General features: G+C 44.5%; 1 protein-coding gene across 13 annotated transcripts in view; it reads left to right on the top strand.

Annotated features, from left to right (window-relative positions):
- The window catches only part of LOC117355920 (protein scribble homolog), a 393,083-nt gene that overhangs the window by 342,741 nt on the left and 30,862 nt on the right, over nt 1-19,480 (top strand). For 5 of the 13 annotated variants that reach the window (XM_033935045.1, XM_033935038.1, XM_033935042.1 and 2 more), the window contains 3 exons: nt 15,869-16,318; nt 18,234-18,305; nt 18,756-18,806. In XM_033935045.1, the coding sequence (XP_033790936.1) occupies nt 15,869-16,318; nt 18,234-18,305; nt 18,756-18,806 (573 nt within the window). The remainder of the gene's footprint in view (nt 1-15,868; nt 16,319-18,233; nt 18,306-18,755; nt 18,807-19,480) is intronic. The other 8 variants (XM_033935046.1, XM_033935039.1, XM_033935044.1 and 5 more) reach the window with 3 other exon arrangements.

Here is a 19,480-nt window from a genome sequence, read left to right as displayed (position 1 = left end):
TCTTCCTTTTCCTCTCCTCTCCTCTATTCCCCAGATTGGTACACCCTCTTGCCTGTCAACCCCCTCACCACCACTGAAAACTTGCCCTCTATCATCGGTGGCAGCAGCAGCCTTCACAACTCACTGCTCTGGCCAGTGTTGGACCTTCCTTTCTGTCTGTTTCGCCTACTTCCTGCTTCCATAAAGGCAGGACCAGGCAGAGTGGAAGGCATGATGCCAGCTAGAGCAGCGAGTTGTGAAGGCTGCCACTACCGCAAAGGGAAGGAGGTTCAGAGACCTTGGGGGCCCTTGGAGCACCCACTTATAGTCTGCACCCCTCCTTTTTGTATGCCACAGAACTCATCCACGTCCACGCATGTTTTTTGCACACAGCTTATCATGCAGTTTGCTTACTGCACTGGGGAAATCATTTTTAAGCACATGTGTTAGGTGACTGGGCTGAATTTTAGCACAGAGCCCTAATACCAAGATTTTTGTTCCTCTGTTGCCTCCATTTGCTCACTTTCTCTCACTGTTCCAGATAAGCCCTAGGAGGAAGGCAAGCATTGTGTTCTCAAATACAGCTCTTGAGAGTCACTTGAATTATTAGCCAACAGAGTAAGGGGAAAGCTGTTCTGTACCTAGGGTAGACTTCCTGACTATGTGGTCCCCTCATACTTGGTGGTGACAGAGTTGTCTTAAGTGGTTAGCTGGTAGCTTCAAATTTTGTGACCTGATGTGTATTAATATTATACCCTGAAGTGAGAAGGATCCTTGTAGTAGTGATTCCCAATAGAGAATGACATGGGGACAAATTTTTCCCCGTCCCTGCGGGAATTCATTTTCCTGTCCCAGCGAGTTCTTTCCCTGTCCCTGCCCCATTCCTTGTCCTCATCTACACAAGCCTCAAACCCTTTAAAATCCTAAGTAGCAACATTCTAGAGCTGAGATTGTGATGTCATAATGTCTCATTCCACCAATGCCTAAGTTCCGTCATCATCCGCACAAGCCTCAAACACTTTAAAATCCTAAGTAGCAACATTCTAGAGCTGAGATTGTGATGTCATAATGCCTCATTCCACCAATGCCTAAGCTCCGCCCTCATCCGCGCAAGCCTCAAACGCTTTAAAATCCTAAGTAGCAACATTCTAGAGCTCAGATTGTGATATCATAATGCCTCCTTCCACCAATGCCTAAGCTCCGTCCTCATCCGCACAAGCCTCGAACACTTTAAAATCCTAAGTAGCAACATTCTAGAGCTCAGATTGTGATGTCATAATGCCTCATTCCACCAATGCCTAAGCTCCGCCCTCATCTGCGCAAGCCTCAAACGCTTTAAAATCCTAAGTAGCAACATTCTAGAGCTCAGATTGTGATATCATAATGCCTCCTTCCACCAATGCCTAAGCTCCGTCCTCATCCGCACAAGCCTCGAACACTTTAAAATCCTAAGTAGCAACATTCTAGAGCTCAGATTGTGATGTCATAATGCCTCATTCCACCAATGCCTAAGCTCCGTCCTCATCTGCACAAGCCTCAAACCCTTTAAAATCCTAAGTAGCAACATTCTAGAGCTGAGATTGTGATGTCATAATGCCTCATTCCACCAATGCCTAAGCTCCGCCCTCATCTGCACAAGCCTCAAACACTTTCAAATCCTATGTAGCAACATTCTAGAGCTTAGACTGTGATGTCATAATGCCTCATGCCACCAATACCTAAGCTCCGTCTTCATCTGCACAAGCCTCGAACACTTTAAAATTCTAAGCAGCAACACTCTAGAGCTCAGATTGTGATATCATAATGCCTCCTTCCACCAATGCCTAAGCTCCGTCCTCATCCGCACAAGCCTCGAACACTTTAAAATCCTAAGTAGCAACATTCTAGAGCTCAGATTGTGATGTCATAATGCCTCATTCCACCAATGCCTAAGCTCCGTCCTCATCTGCACAAGCCTCAAACCCTTTAAAATCCTAAGTAGCAACATTCTAGAGCTGAGATTGTGATGTCATAATGCCTCATTCCACCAATGCCTAAGTTCCGTCATCATCCGCACAAGCCTCAAACACTTTAAAATCCTAAGTAGCAACATTCTAGAGCTGAGATTGTGATGTCATAATGCCTCATTCCACCAATGCCTAAGCTCCGCCCTCATCCGCGCAAGCCTCAAATGCTTTAAAATCCTAAGTAGCAACATTCTAGAGCTCAGATTGTGATATCATAATGCCTCCTTCCACCAATGCCTAAGCTCCGTCCTCATCCGCACAAGCCTCGAACACTTTAAAATCCTAAGTAGCAACATTCTAGAGCTCAGATTGTGATGTCATAATGCCTCATTCCACCAATGCCTAAGCTCCTTCCTCATCTGCACAAGCCTCAAACCCTTTAAAATCCTAAGTAGCAACATTCTAGAGCTGAGATTGTGATGTCATAATGCCTCATTCCACCAATGCCTAAGCTCCGCCCTCATCTGCACAAGCCTCAAACACTTTCAAATCCTATGTAGCAACATTCTAGAGCTTAGACTGTGATGTCATAATGCCTCATGCCACCAATACCTAAGCTCCGTCTTCATCTGCACAAGCCTCGAACACTTTAAAATTCTAAGCAGCAACATTCTAGAGCTCAGATTGTGATATCATAATGCCTCCTTCCACCAATGCCTAAGCTCCGTCCTCATCCGCACAAGCCTCGAACACTTTAAAATCCTAAGTAGCAACATTCTAGAGCTCAGATTGTGATGTCATAATGCCTCATTCCACCAATGCCTAAGCTCCGTCCTCATCTGCACAAGCCTCAAACCCTTTAAAATCCTAAGTAGCAACATTCTAGAGCTCAGATTGTGATGTCATAATGCCTCATTCCACCAATGCCTAAGTTCCGTCATCATCCGCACAAGCCTCAAACACTTTAAAATCCTAAGTAGCAACATTCTAGAGCTGAGATTGTGATGTCATAATGCCTCATTCCACCAATGCCTAAGCTCCGCCCTCATCTGCGCAAGCCTCAAACGCTTTAAAATCCTAAGTAGCAACATTCTAGAGCTCAGATTGTGATATCATAATGCCTCCTTCCACCAATGCCTAAGCTCCGTCCTCATCCGCACAAGCCTCGAACACTTTAAAATCCTAAGTAGCAACATTCTAGAGCTGAGATTGTGATGTCATAATGCCTCATTCCACCAATGCCTAAGCTCCGCCCTCATCTGCACAAGCCTCAAACACTTTCAAATCCTATGTAGCAACATTCTAGAGCTTAGACTGTGATGTCATAATGCCTCATGCCACCAATACCTAAGCTCCGTCTTCATCTGCACAAGCCTCGAACACTTTAAAATTCTAAGCAGCAACATTCTAGAGCTCAGATTGTGATATCATAATGCCTCCTTCCACCAATGCCTAAGCTCCGTCCTCATCCGCACAAGCCTCGAACACTTTAAAATCCTAAGTAGCAACATTCTAGAGCTCAGATTGTGATGTCATAATGCCTCATTCCACCAATGCCTAAGCTCCGTCCTCATCTGCACAAGCCTCAAACCCTTTAAAATCCTAAGTAGCAACATTCTAGAGCTGAGATTGTGATGTCATAATGACTCATTCCACCAATGCCTAAGTTCCGTCCTCATCCGCACAAGCCTCAAACACTTTAAAATCCTAAGTAGCAACATTCTAGAGCTGAGATTGTGATGTCATAATGCCTCATTCCACCAATGCCTAAGTTCCGTCCTCATCTGCACAAGCCTCAAACACTTTAAAATCCTAAGTAGCAACATTCTAGAGCTGAGATTGTGATGTCATAATGCCTCATTCCACCAATGCCTAAGCTCCGCCCTCATCTGCACAAGCCTCAAACACTTTCAAATCCTATGTAGCAACATTCTAGAGCTGAGATTGTGATGTCATAATGCCTCATTCCACCAATGCCTAAGCTCCGCCCTCATCTGCACAAGCCTCAAACACTTTAAAATCCTAAGTAGCAACATTCTAGAGCTCAGACTGTGATGTCATAATGCCTCATTCCACCAATGCCTAAGCTCCGCCCTCATCCGCGCAAGCCTCAAATGCTTTAAAATCCTAAGTAGCAACATTCTAGAGCTCAGATTGTGATATCATAATGCCTCCTTCCACCAATGCCTAAGCTCCGTCCTCATCCGCACAAGCCTCGAACACTTTAAAATCCTAAGTAGCAACATTCTAGAGCTCAGATTGTGATGTCATAATGCCTCATTCCACCAATGCCTAAGCTCCGCCCTCATCTGCGCAAGCCTCAAACGCTTTAAAATCCTAAGTAGCAACATTCTAGAGCTCAGATTGTGATATCATAATGCCTCCTTCCACCAATGCCTAAGCTCCGTCCTCATCCGCACAAGCCTCGAACACTTTAAAATCCTAAGTAGCAACATTCTAGAGCTCAGATTGTGATGTCATAATGCCTCATTCCACCAATGCCTAAGCTCCTTCCTCATCTGCACAAGCCTCAAACCCTTTAAAATCCTAAGTAGCAACATTCTAGAGCTGAGATTGTGATGTCATAATGCCTCATTCCACCAATGCCTAAGCTCCGCCCTCATCTGCACAAGCCTCAAACACTTTCAAATCCTATGTAGCAACATTCTAGAGCTTAGACTGTGATGTCATAATGCCTCATGCCACCAATACCTAAGCTCCGTCTTCATCTGCACAAGCCTCGAACACTTTAAAATTCTAAGCAGCAACATTCTAGAGCTCAGATTGTGATATCATAATGCCTCCTTCCACCAATGCCTAAGCTCCGTCCTCATCCGCACAAGCCTCGAACACTTTAAAATCCTAAGTAGCAACATTCTAGAGCTCAGATTGTGATGTCATAATGCCTCATTCCACCAATGCCTAAGCTCCGTCCTCATCTGCACAAGCCTCAAACCCTTTAAAATCCTAAGTAGCAACATTCTAGAGCTCAGATTGTGATGTCATAATGCCTCATTCCACCAATGCCTAAGTTCCGTCATCATCCGCACAAGCCTCAAACACTTTAAAATCCTAAGTAGCAACATTCTAGAGCTGAGATTGTGATGTCATAATGCCTCATTCCACCAATGCCTAAGCTCCGCCCTCATCTGCGCAAGCCTCAAACGCTTTAAAATCCTAAGTAGCAACATTCTAGAGCTCAGATTGTGATATCATAATGCCTCCTTCCACCAATGCCTAAGCTCCGTCCTCATCCGCACAAGCCTCGAACACTTTAAAATCCTAAGTAGCAACATTCTAGAGCTGAGATTGTGATGTCATAATGCCTCATTCCACCAATGCCTAAGCTCCGCCCTCATCTGCACAAGCCTCAAACACTTTCAAATCCTATGTAGCAACATTCTAGAGCTTAGACTGTGATGTCATAATGCCTCATGCCACCAATACCTAAGCTCCGTCTTCATCTGCACAAGCCTCGAACACTTTAAAATTCTAAGCAGCAACATTCTAGAGCTCAGATTGTGATATCATAATGCCTCCTTCCACCAATGCCTAAGCTCCGTCCTCATCCGCACAAGCCTCGAACACTTTAAAATCCTAAGTAGCAACATTCTAGAGCTCAGATTGTGATGTCATAATGCCTCATTCCACCAATGCCTAAGCTCCGTCCTCATCTGCACAAGCCTCAAACCCTTTAAAATCCTAAGTAGCAACATTCTAGAGCTGAGATTGTGATGTCATAATGTCTCATTCCACCAATGCCTAAGTTCCGTCCTCATCCGCACAAGCCTCAAACACTTTAAAATCCTAAGTAGCAACATTCTAGAGCTGAGATTGTGATGTCATAATGCCTCATTCCACCAATGCCTAAGTTCCGTCCTCATCTGCACAAGCCTCAAACACTTTAAAATCCTAAGTAGCAACATTCTAGAGCTGAGATTGTGATGTCATAATGCCTCATTCCACCAATGCCTAAGCTCCGCCCTCATCTGCACAAGCCTCAAACACTTTCAAATCCTATGTAGCAACATTCTAGAGCTGAGATTGTGATGTCATAATGCCTCATTCCACCAATGCCTAAGCTCCGCCCTCATCTGCACAAGCCTCAAACACTTTCAAATCCTAAGTAGCAACATTCTAGAGCTCAGACTGTGATGTCATAATGCCTCATTCCACCAATGCCTAAGCTCCGTCCTCATCCGCGCAAGCCTCAAACGCTTTAAAATCCTAAGTAGCAATATTCGAGAGCTCAGACTGTGATGTCATAATGCCTCATTCCACCAATGCCTAAGCTCCATCCTCATCTGCACAAGCCTGAAATACTTTTAAATCCTAAGTAGCAACATTCTAGAATTCAGACTGTGATGTCATAATGCCTCATTCCACCAATGCCTGAGCTCCGTCCTCATCTGCACAAGCCTCAAACACTTTCAAATCCAAGTAGCAACATTCTAGAGCTCAGATTGTGATGTCATAATGCCTTATTCCACCAATGCCTGAGCTCCGCCGTCATCTGCACAAGCCTCAAACACTTTAAAATCCTAAGTAGCAACATTCTAGAGCTCAGATTGTGATGTCATAATGCCTCATTCCACCAATGCCTAAGCTCCGCCCTCATCTGCGCAAGCCTCAAACGCTTTAAAATCCTAAGTAGCAACATTCTAGAGCTCAGATTGTGATATCATAATGCCTCCTTCCACCAATGCCTAAGCTCCGTCCTCATCCGCACAAGCCTCGAACACTTTAAAATCCTAAGTAGCAACATTCTAGTGCTCAGATTGTGATGTCATAATGCCTCATTCCACCAATGCCTAAGCTCCTTCCTCATCTGCACAAGCCTCAAACCCTTTAAAATCCTAAGTAGCAACATTCTAGAGCTGAGATTGTGATGTCATAATGCCTCATTCCACCAATGCCTAAGCTCCGCCCTCATCTGCACAAGCCTCAAACACTTTCAAATCCTATGTAGCAACATTCTAGAGCTTAGACTGTGATGTCATAATGCCTCATGCCACCAATACCTAAGCTCCGTCTTCATCTGCACAAGCCTCGAACACTTTAAAATTCTAAGCAGCAACATTCTAGAGCTCAGATTGTGATATCATAATGCCTCCTTCCACCAATGCCTAAGCTCCGTCCTCATCCGCACAAGCCTCGAACACTTTAAAATCCTAAGTAGCAACATTCTAGAGCTCAGATTGTGATGTCATAATGCCTCATTCCACCAATGCCTAAGCTCCGTCCTCATCTGCACAAGCCTCAAACCCTTTAAAATCCTAAGTAGCAACATTCTAGAGCTCAGATTGTGATGTCATAATGCCTCATTCCACCAATGCCTAAGTTCCGTCATCATCCGCACAAGCCTCAAACACTTTAAAATCCTAAGTAGCAACATTCTAGAGCTGAGATTGTGATGTCATAATGCCTCATTCCACCAATGCCTAAGCTCCGCCCTCATCTGCGCAAGCCTCAAACGCTTTAAAATCCTAAGTAGCAACATTCTAGAGCTCAGATTGTGATATCATAATGCCTCCTTCCACCAATGCCTAAGCTCCGTCCTCATCCGCACAAGCCTCGAACACTTTAAAATCCTAAGTAGCAACATTCTAGAGCTGAGATTGTGATGTCATAATGCCTCATTCCACCAATGCCTAAGCTCCGCCCTCATCTGCACAAGCCTCAAACACTTTCAAATCCTATGTAGCAACATTCTAGAGCTTAGACTGTGATGTCATAATGCCTCATGCCACCAATACCTAAGCTCCGTCTTCATCTGCACAAGCCTCGAACACTTTAAAATTCTAAGCAGCAACATTCTAGAGCTCAGATTGTGATATCATAATGCCTCCTTCCACAAATGCCTAAGCTCCGTCCTCATCCGCACAAGCCTCGAACACTTTAAAATCCTAAGTAGCAACATTCTAGAGCTCAGATTGTGATGTCATAATGCCTCATTCCACCAATGCCTAAGCTCCGTCCTCATCTGCACAAGCCTCAAACCCTTTAAAATCCTAAGTAGCAACATTCTAGAGCTGAGATTGTGATGTCATAATGTCTCATTCCACCAATGCCTAAGTTCCGTCCTCATCCGCACAAGCCTCAAACACTTTAAAATCCTAAGTAGCAACATTCTAGAGCTGAGATTGTGATGTCATAATGCCTCATTCCACCAATGCCTAAGTTCCGTCCTCATCTGCACAAGCCTCAAACACTTTAAAATCCTAAGTAGCAACATTCTAGAGCTGAGATTGTGATGTCATAATGCCTCATTCCACCAATGCCTAAGCTCCGCCCTCATCTGCACAAGCCTCAAACACTTTCAAATCCTATGTAGCAACATTCTAGAGCTGAGATTGTGATGTCATAATGCCTCATTCCACCAATGCCTAAGCTCCGCCCTCATCTGCACAAGCCTCAAACACTTTAAAATCCTAAGTAGCAACATTCTAGAGCTCAGACTGTGATGTCATAATGCCTCATTCCACCAATGCCTAAGCTCCGCCCTCATCCGCGCAAGCCTCAAATGCTTTAAAATCCTAAGTAGCAACATTCTAGAGCTCAGATTGTGATATCATAATGCCTCCTTCCACCAATGCCTAAGCTCCGTCCTCATCCGCACAAGCCTCAAACACTTTAAAATCCTAAGTAGCAACATTCTAGAGCTCAGATTGTGATGTCATAATGCCTCATTCCACCAATGCCTAAGCTCCGCCCTCATCTGCGCAAGCCTCAAACGCTTTAAAATCCTAAGTAGCAACATTCTAGAGCTCAGATTGTGATATCATAATGCCTCCTTCCACCAATGCCTAAGCTCCGTCCTCATCCGCACAAGCCTCGAACACTTTAAAATCCTAAGTAGCAACATTCTAGAGCTCAGATTGTGATGTCATAATGCCTCATTCCACCAATGCCTAAGCTCCTTCCTCATCTGCACAAGCCTCAAACCCTTTAAAATCCTAAGTAGCAACATTCTAGAGCTGAGATTGTGATGTCATAATGCCTCATTCCACCAATGCCTAAGCTCCGCCCTCATCTGCACAAGCCTCAAACACTTTCAAATCCTATGTAGCAACATTCTAGAGCTTAGACTGTGATGTCATAATGCCTCATGCCACCAATACCTAAGCTCCGTCTTCATCTGCACAAGCCTCGAACACTTTAAAATTCTAAGCAGCAACATTCTAGAGCTCAGATTGTGATATCATAATGCCTCCTTCCACCAATGCCTAAGCTCCGTCCTCATCCGCACAAGCCTCGAACACTTTAAAATCCTAAGTAGCAACATTCTAGAGCTCAGATTGTGATGTCATAATGCCTCATTCCACCAATGCCTAAGCTCCGTCCTCATCTGCACAAGCCTCAAACCCTTTAAAATCCTAAGTAGCAACATTCTAGAGCTCAGATTGTGATGTCATAATGCCTCATTCCACCAATGCCTAAGTTCCGTCATCATCCGCACAAGCCTCAAACACTTTAAAATCCTAAGTAGCAACATTCTAGAGCTGAGATTGTGATGTCATAATGCCTCATTCCACCAATGCCTAAGCTCCGCCCTCATCTGCGCAAGCCTCAAACGCTTTAAAATCCTAAGTAGCAACATTCTAGAGCTCAGATTGTGATATCATAATGCCTCCTTCCACCAATGCCTAAGCTCCGTCCTCATCCGCACAAGCCTCGAACACTTTAAAATCCTAAGTAGCAACATTCTAGAGCTGAGATTGTGATGTCATAATGCCTCATTCCACCAATGCCTAAGCTCCGCCCTCATCTGCACAAGCCTCAAACACTTTCAAATCCTATGTAGCAACATTCTAGAGCTTAGACTGTGATGTCATAATGCCTCATGCCACCAATACCTAAGCTCCGTCTTCATCTGCACAAGCCTCGAACACTTTAAAATTCTAAGCAGCAACATTCTAGAGCTCAGATTGTGATATCATAATGCCTCCTTCCACCAATGCCTAAGCTCCGTCCTCATCCGCACAAGCCTCGAACACTTTAAAATCCTAAGTAGCAACATTCTAGAGCTCAGATTGTGATGTCATAATGCCTCATTCCACCAATGCCTAAGCTCCGTCCTCATCTGCACAAGCCTCAAACCCTTTAAAATCCTAAGTAGCAACATTCTAGAGCTGAGATTGTGATGTCATAATGTCTCATTCCACCAATGCCTAAGTTCCGTCCTCATCTGCACAAGCCTCAAACACTTTAAAATCCTAAGTAGCAACATTCTAGAGCTGAGATTGTGATGTCATAATGCCTCATTCCACCAATGCCTAAGTTCCGTCCTCATCTGCACAAGCCTCAAACACTTTAAAATCCTAAGTAGCAACATTCTAGAGCTGAGATTGTGATGTCATAATGCCTCATTCCACCAATGCCTAAGCTCCGCCCTCATCTGCACAAGCCTCAAACACTTTCAAATCCTATGTAGCAACATTCTAGAGCTGAGATTGTGATGTCATAATGCCTCATTCCACCAATGCCTAAGCTCCGCCCTCATCTGCACAAGCCTCAAACACTTTCAAATCCTAAGTAGCAACATTCTAGAGCTCAGACTGTGATGTCATAATGCCTCATTCCACCAATGCCTAAGCTCCGTCCTCATCCGCGCAAGCCTCAAACGCTTTAAAATCCTAAGTAGCAATATTCGAGAGCTCAGACTGTGATGTCATAATGCCTCATTCCACCAATGCCTAAGCTCCATCCTCATCTGCACAAGCCTGAAATACTTTTAAATCCTAAGTAGCAACATTCTAGAATTCAGACTGTGATGTCATAATGCCTCATTCCACCAATGCCTGAGCTCCGTCCTCATCTGCACAAGCCTCAAACACTTTCAAATCCAAGTAGCAACATTCTAGAGCTCAGATTGTGATGTCATAATGCCTTATTCCACCAATGCCTGAGCTCCGCCGTCATCTGCACAAGCCTCAAACACTTTAAAATCCTAAGTAGCAACATTCTAGAGCTCAGATTGTGATGTCATAATGCCTCATTCCACCAATGCCTAAGCTCCGCCCTCATCTGCGCAAGCCTCAAACGCTTTAAAATCCTAAGTAGCAACATTCTAGAGCTCAGATTGTGATATCATAATGCCTCCTTCCACCAATGCCTAAGCTCCGTCCTCATCCGCACAAGCCTCGAACACTTTAAAATCCTAAGTAGCAACATTCTAGAGCTCAGATTGTGATGTCATAATGCCTCATTCCACCAATGCCTAAGCTCCTTCCTCATCTGCACAAGCCTCAAACCCTTTAAAATCCTAAGTAGCAACATTCTAGAGCTGAGATTGTGATGTCATAATGCCTCATTCCACCAATGCCTAAGCTCCGCCCTCATCTGCACAAGCCTCAAACACTTTCAAATCCTATGTAGCAACATTCTAGAGCTTAGACTGTGATGTCATAATGCCTCATGCCACCAATACCTAAGCTCCGTCTTCATCTGCACAAGCCTCGAACACTTTAAAATTCTAAGCAGCAACATTCTAGAGCTCAGATTGTGATATCATAATGCCTCCTTCCACCAATGCCTAAGCTCCGTCCTCATCCGCACAAGCCTCGAACACATTAAAATCCTAAGTAGCAACATTCTAGAGCTCAGATTGTGATGTCATAATGCCTCATTCCACCAATGCCTAAGCTCCGTCCTCATCTGCACAAGCCTCAAACCCTTTAAAATCCTAAGTAGCAACATTCTAGAGCTCAGATTGTGATGTCATAATGCCTCATTCCACCAATGCCTAAGTTCCGTCATCATCCGCACAAGCCTCAAACACTTTAAAATCCTAAGTAGCAACATTCTAGACCTCAGATTGTGATGTCATAATGCCTCATTCCACCAATGCCTAAGCTCCGCCCTCATCTGCGCAAGCCTCAAACGCTTTAAAATCCTAAGTAGCAACATTCTAGAGCTCAGATTGTGATATCATAATGCCTCCTTCCACCAATGCCTAAGCTCCGTCCTCATCCGCACAAGCCTCGAACACTTTAAAATCCTAAGTAGCAACATTCTAGAGCTGAGATTGTGATGTCATAATGCCTCATTCCACCAATGCCTAAGCTCCGCCCTCATCTGCACAAGCCTCAAACACTTTCAAATCCTATGTAGCAACATTCTAGAGCTTAGACTGTGATGTCATAATGCCTCATGCCACCAATACCTAAGCTCCGTCTTCATCTGCACAAGCCTCGAACACTTTAAAATTCTAAGCAGCAACATTCTAGAGCTCAGATTGTGATATCATAATGCCTCCTTCCACCAATGCCTAAGCTCCGTCCTCATCCGCACAAGCCTCGAACACTTTAAAATCCTAAGTAGCAACATTCTAGAGCTCAGATTGTGATGTCATAATGCCTCATTCCACCAATGCCTAAGCTCCGTCCTCATCTGCACAAGCCTCAAACCCTTTAAAATCCTAAGTAGCAACATTCTAGAGCTGAGATTGTGATGTCATAATGTCTCATTCCACCAATGCCTAAGTTCCGTCCTCATCCGCACAAGCCTCAAACACTTTAAAATCCTAAGTAGCAACATTCTAGAGCTGAGATTGTGATGTCATAATGCCTCATTCCACCAATGCCTAAGTTCCGTCCTCATCTGCACAAGCCTCAAACACTTTAAAATCCTAAGTAGCAACATTCTAGAGCTGAGATTGTGATGTCATAATGCCTCATTCCACCAATGCCTAAGCTCCGCCCTCATCTGCACAAGCCTCAAACACTTTCAAATCCTATGTAGCAACATTCTAGAGCTGAGATTGTGATGTCATAATGCCTCATTCCACCAATGCCTAAGCTCCGCCCTCATCTGCACAAGCCTCAAACACTTTAAAATCCTAAGTAGCAACATTCTAGAGCTCAGACTGTGATGTCATAATGCCTCATTCCACCAATGCCTAAGCTCCGCCCTCATCCGCGCAAGCCTCAAATGCTTTAAAATCCTAAGTAGCAACATTCTAGAGCTCAGATTGTGATATCATAATGCCTCCTTCCACCAATGCCTAAGCTCCGTCCTCATCCGCACAAGCCTCGAACACTTTAAAATCCTAAGTAGCAACATTCTAGAGCTCAGATTGTGATGTCATAATGCCTCATTCCACCAATGCCTAAGCTCCGCCCTCATCTGCGCAAGCCTCAAACGCTTTAAAATCCTAAGTAGCAACATTCTAGAGCTCAGATTGTGATATCATAATGCCTCCTTCCACCAATGCCTAAGCTCCGTCCTCATCCGCACAAGCCTCGAACACTTTAAAATCCTAAGTAGCAACATTCTAGAGCTCAGATTGTGATGTCATAATGCCTCATTCCACCAATGCCTAAGCTCCTTCCTCATCTGCACAAGCCTCAAACCCTTTAAAATCCTAAGTAGCAACATTCTAGAGCTGAGATTGTGATGTCATAATGCCTCATTCCACCAATGCCTAAGCTCCGCCCTCATCTGCACAAGCCTCAAACACTTTCAAATCCTATGTAGCAACATTCTAGAGCTTAGACTGTGATGTCATAATGCCTCATGCCACCAATACCTAAGCTCCGTCTTCATCTGCACAAGCCTCGAACACTTTAAAATTCTAAGCAGCAACATTCTAGAGCTCAGATTGTGATATCATAATGCCTCCTTCCACCAATGCCTAAGCTCCGTCCTCATCCGCACAAGCCTCGAACACTTTAAAATCCTAAGTAGCAACATTCTAGAGCTCAGATTGTGATGTCATAATGCCTCATTCCACCAATGCCTAAGCTCCGTCCTCATCTGCACAAGCCTCAAACCCTTTAAAATCCTAAGTAGCAACATTCTAGAGCTCAGATTGTGATGTCATAATGCCTCATTCCACCAATGCCTAAGTTCCGTCCTCATCCGCACAAGCCTCAAACACTTTAAAATCCTAAGTAGCAACATTCTAGAGCTGAGATTGTGATGTCATAATGCCTCATTCCACCAATGCCTAAGCTCCGCCCTCATCTGCGCAAGCCTCAAACGCTTTAAAATCCTAAGTAGCAACATTCTAGAGCTCAGATTGTGATATCATAATGCCTCCTTCCACCAATGCCTAAGCTCCGTCCTCATCCGCACAAGCCTCGAACACTTTAAAATCCTAAGTAGCAACATTCTAGAGCTGAGATTGTGATGTCATAATGCCTCATTCCACCAATGCCTAAGCTCCGCCCTCATCTGCACAAGCCTCAAACACTTTCAAATCCTATGTAGCAACATTCTAGAGCTTAGACTGTGATGTCATAATGCCTCATGCCACCAATACCTAAGCTCCGTCTTCATCTGCACAAGCCTCGAACACTTTAAAATTCTAAGCAGCAACATTCTAGAGCTCAGATTGTGATATCATAATGCCTCCTTCCACCAATGCCTAAGCTCCGTCCTCATCCGCACAAGCCTCGAACACTTTAAAATCCTAAGTAGCAACATTCTAGAGCTCAGATTGTGATGTCATAATGCCTCATTCCACCAATGCCTAAGCTCCGTCCTCATCTGCACAAGCCTCAAACCCTTTAAAATCCTAAGTAGCAACATTCTAGAGCTGAGATTGTGATGTCATAATGTCTCATTCCACCAATGCCTAAGTTCCGTCCTCATCCGCACAAGCCTCAAACACTTTAAAATCCTAAGTAGCAACATTCTAGAGCTGAGATTGTGATGTCATAATGCCTCATTCCACCAATGCCTAAGTTCCGTCCTCATCTGCACAAGCCTCAAACACTTTAAAATCCTAAGTAGCAACATTCTAGAGCTGAGATTGTGATGTCATAATGCCTCATTCCACCAATGCCTAAGCTCCGTCCTCATCTGCACAAGCCTCAAACACTTTCAAATCCTATGTAGCAACATTCTAGAGCTGAGATTGTGATGTCATAATGCCTCATTCCACCAATGCCTAAGCTCCGCCCTCATCTGCACAAGCCTCAAACACTTTCAAATCCTAAGTAGCAACATTCTAGAGCTCAGACTGTGATGTCATAATGCCTCATTCCACCAATGCCTAAGCTCCGTCCTCATCCGCGCAAGCCTCAAACGCTTTAAAATCCTAAGTAGCAATATTCGAGAGCTCAGACTGTGATGTCATAATGCCTCATTCCACCAATGCCTAAGCTCCATCCTCATCTGCACAAGCCTGAAATACTTTTAAATCCTAAGTAGCAACATTCTAGAATTCAGACTGTGATGTCATAATGCCTCATTCCACCAATGCCTGAGCTCCGTCCTCATCTGCACAAGCCTCAAACACTTTCAAATCCAAGTAGCAACATTCTAGAGCTCAGATTGTGATGTCATAATGCCTTATTCCACCAATGCCTGAGCTCCGCCGTCATCTGCACAAGCCTCAAACACTTTAAAATCCTAAGTAGCAACATTCTAGAGCTCAGATTGTGATGTCATAATGCCTCATTCCACCAATGCCTAAGCTCCGTCCTCATCTGCACAAGCCTCAAACCCTTTAAAATCGTAAGTGTTCGAGGCTTGTGCAGTTAAGGCAGAGCTTATAGGAATGGGGCAGGGACAGTGACAAAGCTCATAGGGATGGGATGGGAAAATTGATTTCTGACAGGGACAAATGTGTCCCCGTGTCATTCTCTAATTCCCAACTCTGTTTAGGAGGAGCATCAAATCGGTTTGGTGTTCAGGATATCTATAATGAATGTGTTTTAGTCGGATTTATTTATTTTATCAATCCTGAAAGCATGATTAGCAAGGTGTATCTCCAGGAGAGGATTTGGAAACACTGAGGTAGAATTAGAGGGGTGGGCTAAGATGCCAGGAAGGGTATAGGCTGGACTTTGTTGCACTCCATGGTCTTCCCTTAAGCCTGTTCAGTTAATGTAGGAATTTGATTTTCTTACTGCTTTTATCCTTGTTGTCTTATTTTTTATTTCTCTTCTTTTCGTGTCTGGTGCTGGCTCTGATCCTTGGGGTGTTGACCTCAGGCCTTTCCCTGTGATACAAGCTCTTCATTGATGGCCAGTGACTGTATGATGCTGCAGAACCGTCCAGATTCTGAGGAATTTCAAAGCCAGGGAGGAGAAGTCCCCCACGCTTTAATAGCTGGTAGTGCAATGGGGTCTCAACCAGTAGGTGACTCCATATATCATGCTGTTGGGCAGGAGGAGAGCACGATTATCCTGCCCACTAGTCCAGCTCAACATCCTTTACCACAGGAGCAGACAGCAAGGATATTGGAACCAAAATCAGTTCCACAGGGACAGCACCATGAAGAGGAGGAAGAGCCTTTGGTTGATTCTCAGCCCATAGTTTTCAATGAGAACCCCTTTGTGATGGCAAATCGCAAAGTCAAAGGCAAGAGTGGGACCCAACTGGGAGGCCCACCAACTGGCTATGGCAGGAATGGGGTGTTGAAGACCAACGTATTCTCCAAGGCAAGCTGCACCCTAGTGCTCTGTGTGTTTGTGAGTGTGGAGCATGCTGAGGCACTTGTAATTCAATTTCAATGGAATGTGTACGCGTGTTCCCACTAACCGCAACAAGAATGGCATGGCCACTCCCTTACCACAGGCTGCTTATACTAGAGCTGCTTCCACTCAGAAATACTTCCCTAGAGAGATTCTTAAGGACTTAGCCTACTTTATTTTCTACTCAGTGTTTGGAACATTATGAAATACGATGCCACCTTCATTGATCCAGACAGTAAGCCAAGTAGCAAATTCCTGTGACTGAATACCAGTCGGGTGGCAATAAGAACTTAGAAAGAATCTTTGAACTTTACAAGTACAGGTCCAGTGTCCCAGCATGGTACAAAAGCTCTGACTCGTGGTTTCAGCATGCTGTGTCATGGTGTTATGAAGTCATTTCTCTGAGCCATTACTGATTGCAAACCCTAGTATGGTGTTAGGAGACACCTCCTCCTAATTTAGCACTGAGCCCATGGTCTCTTGAGCCAGTACTTGACCCAGCATGGTGTGGTGAGGCACTACTAATCCAGAGTCCCAGGAGAAGGGTACATATTCATATTTTCTCATCTGCTTAATCTGTCTTAAAATATTTGCTTCGTGGGAGTGGGGGTGGGCAGCAGGCAGCGTCTCCACTGTCCATAATCGTGCAATAAATATGAGTTGTGGCATTCTCCTCAGCACAGTCCACAGATCTGAGGAGAATGATTGATTTCATTCAAGAGACTCTGTCCCTTTCTGTGCAAGGCCACAGCACACACACACGTTTCATGCATAGGCTACCTTACAGAGTCATGGGTTGAAACACTTGGTAGCAGTAAAAGCAGTTGGATTTTGTAAGCCTGGGGCTACTCAGCTCTGGTCATCGAAATCCACAGGCAGACCAGTTTTCAGGATATCCACGATGAATATTCATAAGAGAGTCGGTGCATGCCAATCTCTCTCATGTCTATTCCTTGTGGATATGCTGAAAACCTGGCTTGACTTAAGGATCAGAACCGCAGTGCCACGTAAGGTAATTGGGAAGCAATGTATGCTAGAGCCAATAGATTCCTGTTCAGACCATATTGGAATGGCTGATTGCAGCAATTCAGAGATTGGGAGCCCATCGGGACTGATAGGGAAAGCATAACCTAATCTGCAATTTGTGAGTCGCTCTATGCCTAAATAGGTTCAAGGCGATGTACAATTTGAAGAGAAGAGGTTGGAATAGAAGAGGGAGATCTTCTAGTGCTTGAAGTGCCTGAATAAATTCATGCAAACCATTCTGAGCTTCCTTGGGAGAAGATTGAATCAATGAAGAATTGTTGCAATAGGAGTGTAGCTTTATCTGTAGGGACTCCATGAGGCCCTAATATAGGATAGTAGCAAGGAATGGTGCAAGATCCTCACACAGGGGAGGTGCAGAGAGCAGGAGACCCTCGTACCATGTGATTCACCAACTCATGAAATGGATGAGTTGTACGTTTCTTTTCCCCTGAAATCAGCTGCAGATGACCATAGGCTATTGACTTTTTTTCAGCCACTCTGCATCTGGGCCAGTGGCTCGTCTGCTTTCCTTGGACACTTGTGAATCTGAGACCTTTTGCTTCTATTTTATTTAGACCCAGGCTGCTTCTCAACAGGTTGATTTTCTTGGCTCTCGTAAGGACAAATTATCCTGTGCCCATGGTTGTTCCTGGTTTGGGGGGGGGGGGGGGGACATGTCATTTCCTTGCTTTATGCTGACTTGGACACAGTGCTCTTGAAGACTTGGTGCCTTCTGTCTAGTGCATGTTCCTATGTCACCTAGATGCATCCGTCTGATTCAGACAGTCCAAATGTTTTCTTAATGTCTTGGTCATCTTTAGCTTTCTTATTAAGAGAGGGTTCTGCTTTCTTTCAGACACCTACCAGTGATGCATTGACAGGGAGTACAATAAAGCAGGATGCACCTAATTCTCCCAGCACCCAGCAGGTGAGTACTGGAATTACACACCAAACTTCCATAATTTGTCATCATCCAGAGGGACCCCTCAATACACTTTTTGACAGTGTGGGCTGTTTGTCTTTCCAGGGATAAGTCACTGTTAAGAGCTGACACTTTGCAATTAGCTCATGCCTTCCTATGTGCCCAGTTCATTTGCTGTGGAATAACTGTATGTATTTGGGACCCAAATAGAAGATTGTACCCATCCTCTCCCCAAAGAGACAGGACAGTCTTTGAGCTGATTGGACAAGCCCTCAGCAAACTGAAAAACATTACGATCTACTATTAATCATGTCTGCTGCTGAGCTCATCCTCAAATTAGAAGATGACACATCACTTTTAGAAGCCCTGGATCTTCTGATTCTGTCTTTCTGACTTGTTTTTTTTCTCCACCTTCCTGTGTGTCTTCTGTTTGTCCTCTTCTACTTCTGGTGTCAGAAGCCTGAAGCCCCTCGTTCTGCTCATCTCTTGGGCAGGGAGACGCGGTTTGTAAGTGGAGTTCTGCTTGCTATGTGCAAGGGCTTCGCTCGCTTAGTGCTTTCTTGTAACGCACCAAGAGTTTCACACTGAACAAACTTTCTTCTTCCATCTCCAGAAAGATCCCTCTCCCCCTTACTTCCAAATGGATATAGATAGGGTAGAAACAGTGCAGAGAAACATTTGGATCAAAAATTCTATGAGATGAAATTTGAGGACCTAACGATCTCTACTTGAGAGGAGATGATAGGACAGAGACACAAAAATAGCAGAAAATTAGTAATAACACACAAGAAGCAAACATTTCTCAATGGAAAGAGTACAAGGAACAAGTGATCACAGTATGAGGCTTCAAGGAGGATAGATTCAGGAATGATATGAGAAAATATTCCTTTACAAAAATGGGAGCTTGGTATAAATGCTGATAACACTTAGCTGTGAGGGGTAAAGCCTGAGAGAACCACAGGGGATCCTTAGCTCTGGGGGAGTGAGGGGGTAAAGCCTGGGATAAACACAGAGGATCTTTAGCTCTGGTGGTGGGGAGTTAAAGTCTGGGAGAAACACTGAGGATCCTTAGCTGTGGCGGGGAGGGGAGAGACCACAGAGAATCTTTAGGGGGAGGGAGTGAAGGATAAAGACTGGGATAAGCACAGAGGATCCATAGCTGTAGGGGGTATGAAGGTTGT

This window comes from Geotrypetes seraphini, chromosome 2 (assembly GCF_902459505.1).
Source record: "Geotrypetes seraphini chromosome 2, aGeoSer1.1, whole genome shotgun sequence".
Lineage (NCBI taxonomy): Eukaryota > Metazoa > Chordata > Amphibia > Gymnophiona > Dermophiidae > Geotrypetes > Geotrypetes seraphini.
Note: the sequence above shows the minus strand (reverse complement) of the source record. Positions and strands in the feature narration are given on the sequence as shown.